The 7,931-nt window shown below is 29.2% G+C and overlaps 2 protein-coding genes across 2 annotated transcripts; one reads left to right on the top strand and one right to left on the bottom strand.

Annotated features, from left to right (window-relative positions):
• Positions 1 to 1,146: 1,146 nt before the first annotated feature.
• On the top strand, positions 1,147 to 5,297 carry LOC113793829 (uncharacterized). Its single transcript, XM_027343900.2, has 5 exons — positions 1,147 to 1,267; positions 2,645 to 2,721; positions 2,971 to 3,227; positions 3,289 to 4,527; positions 4,584 to 5,297. The coding sequence occupies exons 2-5, from the start codon at positions 2,696 to 2,698 to the stop codon at positions 5,195 to 5,197; spliced, it is 2,136 nt and encodes a 711-aa protein (XP_027199701.2). The 5' UTR covers positions 1,147 to 1,267; positions 2,645 to 2,695; the 3' UTR covers positions 5,198 to 5,297.
• On the bottom strand, positions 5,221 to 7,891 carry LOC113793849 (glucose-6-phosphate exchanger SLC37A2-like). The gene is made up of 5 exons (XM_027343927.2): positions 7,737 to 7,891; positions 6,501 to 7,577; positions 6,076 to 6,432; positions 5,857 to 6,005; positions 5,221 to 5,785 (listed from the first exon to the last, which is right to left on the bottom strand). Exons 2-5 carry the CDS (start codon positions 7,171 to 7,173, stop codon positions 5,357 to 5,359), a joined length of 1,608 nt encoding a protein of 535 aa, XP_027199728.2. The 5' UTR covers positions 7,174 to 7,577; positions 7,737 to 7,891; the 3' UTR covers positions 5,221 to 5,356.
• Positions 7,892 to 7,931: the final 40 nt, after the last annotated feature.

The raw sequence follows: 7,931 nt of genomic DNA, 5'->3' as shown, positions 1-7,931 counted from the left end.
TGCAAATGAGATTATGAAATTTTCATTTTTCCAAAAAAAAAATTTCAATTTCTGACCAAGTCAAGTCAAAATAGTCGAAAAAGTGAAATCAAATTCAATACACGTTTTTTTTCGATAATTTTTATCGATTAAAAAAATCGAAACGAAAATGAAATTAGTGAAATCTTGTAAGAAATTTTTCTTGGCTACCGGCTCATTATTTTCGATGCTGTGCGTGTTTTTATGATTTTCGTTTGTTTTTTTCATTGCTAATAATTTTTTCTTTTTTTTTCTAGATCAAAATCGTGACCATAGGTCATCGATCATCGAATTGGAAAAACAACAACAACGATAATGATAATTTACATAAAAAATTTGATTTGGATCGACATGCAATGAATTTTCTTTCAAAAAAAAATCGATCGATATCGATCGATTTTCTTTTCGGGGGGGAGAAAAATTATCAATTTTATCGGACAAAATCTAGGACAAAGTTTTTAAAAGGCAGAAACTGTCACTCACTCTCTCCCTCTCTCTTTTTTTCGGGTGATGAAGATGCTTAGGTGATTTAAATAATGAAAAAAACCATATTTATGGATGAACCATCACCAAACACAGATCTGAAAAAAAAGATAAAAAAAATTTCTTTAAAATAGATTTTCATCTTCATTTTCGGTTATCAAAAATAACTTTTTCTTTTTTCTTTTTTTTTGCTGATGATCATCATCTTTGGGTCATCCAAGATTTGAATCATCAAAAATTTTAAAAAAGTTTGATAACCAGTTAACCCTGTGTGTAATGGAAAGAGAAAATACCTGTGTAATCTATGGATCTCTCTTTGAAAACTTTCTCTTGCAAAAAAAAACACTTACCGTTTTTACAAAAAAAACCGGTAAATAACGGGTTTTTCTTTCATTTGATTTTGGACAAATAAATAAATTTCAATTTCTACCCAAGTATAGTCATAATCGATTTGTGTTTGTTTAATGTGATGTGTGGATTTTGGCGAACATTATTCATCAACGAAATTTGTCTTTTGCTGGTTGACGATTATCGTCGTTTTGATTTATTCAATTCATTCAAATCATAATTTGCATAACTAATTTTTTTCTTGGGTGATTTCAAAAGTGTCGCATCTATTTTTTTCACAAAAAATTTGATTGATCTTAAGCGATTGATTTTGACCAATCTGAAAAGAACAAACTGATTCATTATTCGGCTATTTTAACATCATCATTTTATCGATTTTATCGATATCATTTTATCACTATTTTGATCCAAAGAAAAGGTAAGCAATCAGCAATCGTCGATCGATCGATTGATTGATTTGATTCGAAAAACAATTGAACCAAGTTTTTTTGGATGATTTCAATGAAAGTTTCTTTTTCATTTTTCTTGGGTTTTTCAAAGATTTTTGTCCAGAAAAAAATCTGATAACAAAAAAAGATTTTAAAATTGAAAAAATCCATTCATTTTTGCTATCGCTGACAAAAAAGTTAATTTTAGCCCAGCATCATCATCATCTTGTTTTTCTTTTGGCGACCGCAAATCCATTTATTACTTAACATATTTAAAAAAAATATTCAAAAATAATCATCATCAAGATAAAAAGCAAAGATAAGAAATTCAAAAAAAAATGAAATGATGAAAAAATCCATTTAAATTCAATTCACACACAGAGAGAGAAACTTAATTAATTATACGCGATTAATTTGCATAATTTTTCTTTTTCTTTTTGTTTGTTTTTCTTGATGTTTTGATTGAAAATGTAATGAATCTTTCGTTTCATTCAGTTGTTGTTGCGTGTAACAAACAAATTTTCGTTTGTTTTTTCATTTTTAAAAATTGCAAAATTTTCAATTCAAAAAAAGTTGATCCAGTTTGCTGCTGCTTCTGTTGATGATGAAAAATTATTTCCAAAAATTTGGTTTAATGATGCCCAAAAGAACACAAGCGGAGACAGATAAATTTACAATCGATTTTTTTTTGTTTTCGTTTCGACGATAAGATAATAAGATGGAATAATAGGAAGTTGTAACCACCATTACCATTAATAAATCTTATTGTCATTAAAATAAATATATCGTAATCGACATTGTTGTTGTTGTTGTTGTTCCCGTGAAATAATTTTTTTTTCTTAACATTTATCAAATTTTCGTTTGTTAATGGCAATAATAATAATAATAACCGCAGAGATCAACAAAATGAATAAAAAAACGAGAACTGCCCAATCATTAGATATGTATCTCTTGGAAGAAACACACGAAAGCGAAATTAAAGTGGATGAAATGATTTTTTTTTTGTTTTCTTCCGTTCATTTTGAACGAAAAACAAAAAATGGATGGAATTTTTCGTTTTGACAAATGATGTTTTGATTCAATCAATCGTTATGATGAATGAATGACACTAATAGTTTTTTTTTGTTGTTGATTGTTTTTTGCTTGTAAACCATTATCCATCATCTGAAACAAAACAAAACAAAATGATGATTCCAATCGGTAAAACATTTTTTTTTCTTTGCTTTAAATCCAATTCCGGTTCACAGCCAAAAAAATAAAATTTGATTTGAATCAAATCAAATCAATCAATCCAATGATGATACATGCTGATGTTGCAAACGAAAATTCAATTTTAATAAAATTTTTTCATTTAATGATTATTTTAGATTCGATAAACAAAACAGAAAAAACTTCTGGGAAGTAAAACACCCAAAAAGATGTATTATCCATCATATCATTCGAGGTAAGTTTTTTCTGAAACAAAACATTCGATTCGAATCATTTTGTGTTTGACTATTTGAGTTGAAATAGACATTGTTACTCGTTGTCATTAAAATAGTCATCATTTATTATTTATTTCTTTTTTTGTTTTGTTTTTTGTCGTTGTCAATTTTTTTCTTTTTTGTTGATTGGTCTGTTTTTTTTTGTCCCGAAAACATTTATCTAATCGTTTTTCGGTTTTTTTTTGGTCTTTGTTTTGGCCGTAAATAAGTATCCGTGTTAGATGTAATCAACGGAAACCTGTTGCAATATTCCATTCGAATCCAATTATCGAACAATCTTCATTACCATCATCATCATCATCGATTATCGAAATGTCATCGAAAAATTTGACAAAGCGTTCAGTACCGAAACAGTTACCGCCACCGCTTCCACCATCTGCCATAAAATTATCACCTATGACAATGTATGATGACATGACTAGATATTCGAATTCGGCAAATTTGGTCGATTTCAACGAACTGAATAGTAAGTATTAATGAGACAAAAATGCTTTTACTTAATCCATATTCTTTTTAAAAAAACATAGAAATTATAACATTGGTTAAGAATTTTGAAGAATGTCGAAAAAATTGGGCCGAATCATTGGATACAATACGTGAACGTGATAAAACAATTGGTAAACAACGTGAAGAAATACATCGTCTAAATATTCGATTAGAATCATTAAAACGAACATTGACCAATGAATTGAAAGCAAAAGATGAATTACAAAAAGAATTTAATGTAATGAAAAAAACATTAAATTTATTACGATCATTAGTTGATGATCAACAACAAAAAGATGTTGTCAATGTTGATAATCAAACATCAACATCGATGAACGATCGTTTTGCATCGATAAAGATTGATAATATTGAAGAACAATCAAGTAGCGGTAATGATACTGATACAGATAGTATTTTATTCGATAAATCTGATGATGGTTTGGAATCAACACAAATCCAGACAAAAAATCATTTCGAACCAATAATCGAAGTAAATGATGATATGGAAAATGAAACTAAACAGCCGAAATCATTGAAATCAAAATTTACTGTAATGAAAATACGTTCGGCATCTGAAACACCGGATAATCATCGACTACAACTTGTTCAACAACATCGACCGCAACCAATGCCACGTAAAGTAAATCTTATTCGAAATCAATCAACAAAATTGGAACCTGATCGTCTTGATTCACGACCACATCGATTTTCGGAAAGAAAAGCATTCAAAACATTGCCATGTACAGTTTGTTCAATTCCAATTGGTTTCTATTCAACATATTCTTATTGTTCTGATTGTCATGCTATTGTTCATATTAATTGTCGTGATTGTTTAACACGTCCATGTTTACAATATATGGCACCAAATCCAAGTATTCGGAAAATGCTCAGTTTTTCCGGTGATAAAATATCAAATGGTGGAAAATTTCTTATTATTGGTGATTTTGTTCCCGATCAAATACGACCTTGTATTCCGGCCATATTGATTCATTGTTGTAATGAAATTGATCGACGATTACGTCAGGCTATGAAAGAGTCGACAATGACTAATGCAACAAATGATTTGGAATCACCTTTAGCTGGTTTATATCGAATATCGGCTATCGATCAAGATGTTCGCGAATTACGTAATCGTATTCTACGTGCGGAACATGGTCTACCGAATCTTGATCGAATTGAATCAATACATATAATTTGTGGTGTTGTAAAAATGTTTTTACGTGATCTTGAAGATTCACTTGTATCAAAAATTATGTGGCATAATTTTGTTCGTGCTTCAAGTATGTTTTTAAGGTTTTTTTCTTTTTGTCATCTTTTTATTTTCTAATTTAATTAGATCCAATTAATGAAACAATTCCAAAACAATTGGACGGTGGTGATAAACCAGATTCCGGTGTTGACGATAATATCAGTGATCAAACAAAATCCGATAATGATTATGATAATACATCGATGATGAATGATAATCAACGATTTTTGCTGTTGAAAAAAGTTATCTGTGAATTACCGTTACCACATCGTGATTCGCTTGCCTTTCTTATTCGTCATCTAAATTTTGTTGCCAATTGTGAACGTATAACATTTATGAATCGTAATGCATTGGCCAGTATTTTTGCACCAACCATTATTGGCAATTCGGAATTTTGTCCACAATCATCGATTGAATTACAAAGTGAAATACCTAAACAAATAATGGTTATGACAGCTTTGTTTGAAATTGAAGATCAATTCTGGCAACAATTACTTACCGATAATAATTTTTCCGTTCAATCATCATTTAAAAGGGTTGCGAAGAAAAAATCCTCTACAATTGATACATTAGCCGATCAGCAACAACAACAACAACAATCACAATTGGCAAAAATATCTCAAACAATCAAGCCGATAAAATCGACTAAAATTAAACGACATAATTCATTTGTTGAAAATATTCGTAAAACTTTTTATTGAATTAATTAATTAATGAAAAAAAATTTCATTCATCTTTTTTGTTTTGTTTATTAAAAATTTTTCGAAAATTAATAAATTTAAAAAAAATTATCTAAAAATATGAATTACAAAAGCGTTGATTATTTACAATTATTGATAATAGAGAGAATTTGTTGATTTTTAAGAAACAATTTGTTTTTCATCACTTTGAATCGATGATGATAAATAATCATCATTAGAGATTGATGAATTACATCGTTTTAATATTGAACAATGATTTCGTTTCCATTCATTCCATGCCACTCGAACCAAACAACAAGCAGCAATAAAATCACCAACCATACAAAGATAGAATACTGAATTCCAGGTAAAATAATCGGATAATGGTCCGGTAATTGCTGGACCAATTGCCGCACCAATCGATCCAGTACCATCAATAATAGCTGATATTGTTGCTGTTGCTGCTTTTGATGGTACTGTACAAGCTAGATTTGCCGATACTGATGTTATAATCAATGAATATGGACCATTAATAAAAAATCCAGCCATAAATTGTAATGCTAGATTAATGGCCAAACTAATCGATGAAAAATGTGCAAGTAAAAATAGCTAAAGACAAATGGAAAAAACAAGATTGTTATTCAAGATTCATTCATAATGTAAATAATATCAACACTTACCGATGGAATGGCCATTAAAAGAAATATTATACAAGTAATACCACCGGCATTAATTATATCGGACATAAGACCGGCCATAATTGAACCAACACTACCACCAATATCGAACATAATCGATATGTATGCCGATTCAGATGCTGGAATTCGATCTATGTGAAATAATAATTCAATGATTATTTGAATTTTTTTTTTTGATTATTTTCAAGAAAAATAACTTACTAGTTGTACTGATAAATTTTGGCAGCCATGTTAAAAATATATACGATACGGATTTTGTAAAAAATAAACATATCGAAAATTCGATAACACCAGGTATGAATAATGCATCCCAAATACCGATTGGTTCCGATGATGTTGTTGATGATGATGATGATTTTAATGAATTGGATTCGGATTTTTTCGTTGATAATGATGATGATGATGATGATGATGAATTTTTTACAATTTTCGAATCAATCGTTGATGATAATGAAATTGTCGATACTGTATTTGTTATTGATTCTTCATCCGATAATTTCATTTGACGATTATCATCGGGTAATGTCATGTTTACAATGAGATCTACATCCGATGGTTCTGGTTTTGAGAGGTGGGAAAAAATGGTTAAATGAAAAACTTTGAAAAAACAATACTAAAAAACTTACTTTCAACTAATAAAAAAAATATCACTATAGAAATGATTATACAAAGCAAACCGGGTACAATAAACGATAAGCCCCAATTAAAATCGACAAAAATACCGGCAATAGTTGTACCAAGCATATTACCAACTGATGTATGTAATGACCATATACCAAATATGAAACCTTTTTTTGTTGAACCAAACCAACCACCCATAATAGCCAATACAGCTGGCCAACCAGTTGATTCAGCTAAACCGGTCAATACTTGTGTTATAATAAAAAACCATAATGAATGAATTTTTAGGTAAAATGCCGAACCAGAAACAATACAAAGTAAGCCACAAATCGATAACGAAATTGAAAGAAAATAACGTAAATTACTACGTTCGGCTAAAAAACCGGTAAAAAACATTCCGATTGCATATGTGCCCCAATAAGCACCATCCAATATTGATAAAAATGTATTGGCATTTGAACCATCGAATGGTGGCCAATTATTTTGATGATCCGTAACATTACCATTGAATAAACGTGATTTAACCACTGACATTGGTTTACGTGACATATGATATATTGTATATACAATAAATGTTAATAATAATACCAAAAAACGATGTAACCATAGTTTACGATTTGGATCATTTGTACGAATCAAAAATGATTCAACAAATTTTGAGCTTAATGTTTTAGCCATTTCTTTTAGTTTAATTAGATAAGATTATTATGATGATGATGAATATTGTTATGGAAACTTTGTTCTTTGAATGATAGTTTGTAATTGAAATTCCGGATTGAAAATTTAAAAAAAAACTTTGATGAATTTGAAAAATTGACAAATTTTTTCTTTTTTTTACATTTCAAATATGGCAAATATATATTCACAGACACACAATGTTCGAAATGATTGATTGATTGATTGGATGAATATTAAAAAAGGGAAACCCACGCTTTGCTTTTTTATATTTATATAAGTGGGAAAAAATTGATGGTGGTAATGATGAGATAATATTCGAATGGAGAAAATGATACGATTGATTCGAACGTTTATTGATTATTATTGACGACCATCCCCCTTTACCAACCGATTTTCATTCTAATCTTTTTTTTCAAAAAATGAAATGAAAAGAAAAGAAAATTGATACAAATAACTTTTTCTTTTGAATGACAATGATTTTATCAACAACAATCATTTACACACACACCACACACCAATCGAAGTACAATGATGATGATATGGGTCGAGGTAAATACACTTACCCATTATTTTTTTGTTGCTTTTTGATTTACAAATCACTCGAATTCAGAATGTATCGGATTGTTCTTAATTTGTCATTATCATTGTTATTCAATCATCGATCAATCGATCAATTTGATCAATTTGATCATTTAAAGGATGATTGATGAAAAATTGTCAATAATCAATGCCATATCAATAATAAAATTCTTTCAATT

This window comes from Dermatophagoides pteronyssinus, unplaced genomic scaffold (assembly GCF_027571235.1).
Source record: "Dermatophagoides pteronyssinus isolate colony J.1.1.1.1 unplaced genomic scaffold, Derpt_VIB-CSIC_2022.12 sq0027, whole genome shotgun sequence".
Taxonomy (NCBI): domain Eukaryota; kingdom Metazoa; phylum Arthropoda; class Arachnida; order Sarcoptiformes; family Pyroglyphidae; genus Dermatophagoides; species Dermatophagoides pteronyssinus.
Note: the sequence above shows the minus strand (reverse complement) of the source record. Positions and strands in the feature narration are given on the sequence as shown.

Excerpts from the sequence above, each read along its gene's own strand:
- LOC113793829 (XM_027343900.2), top strand. The coding sequence starts at position 2,696 with ATGTATTATCCATCATATCATTCGAG. Across the intron at positions 2,722-2,970 it reads TATCCATCATATCATTCGAG|TATCCGTGTTAGATGTAATC; the intron begins GTAAGTTTTTTC and ends GCCGTAAATAAG. Across the intron at positions 4,528-4,583 it reads TAATTTTGTTCGTGCTTCAA|ATCCAATTAATGAAACAATT; the intron begins GTATGTTTTTAA and ends TAATTTAATTAG.
- LOC113793849 (XM_027343927.2), bottom strand. The coding sequence starts at position 7,173 with ATGGCTAAAACATTAAGCTCAAAATTTGTTGAATCATTTTTGATTCGT. Across the intron at positions 6,006-6,075 it reads AAAATTTATCAGTACAACTA|ATCGAATTCCAGCATCTGAA; the intron begins GTAAGTTATTTT and ends TATTTCACATAG. Across the intron at positions 5,786-5,856 it reads TTTTAATGGCCATTCCATCG|CTATTTTTACTTGCACATTT; the intron begins GTAAGTGTTGAT and ends ATTTGTCTTTAG.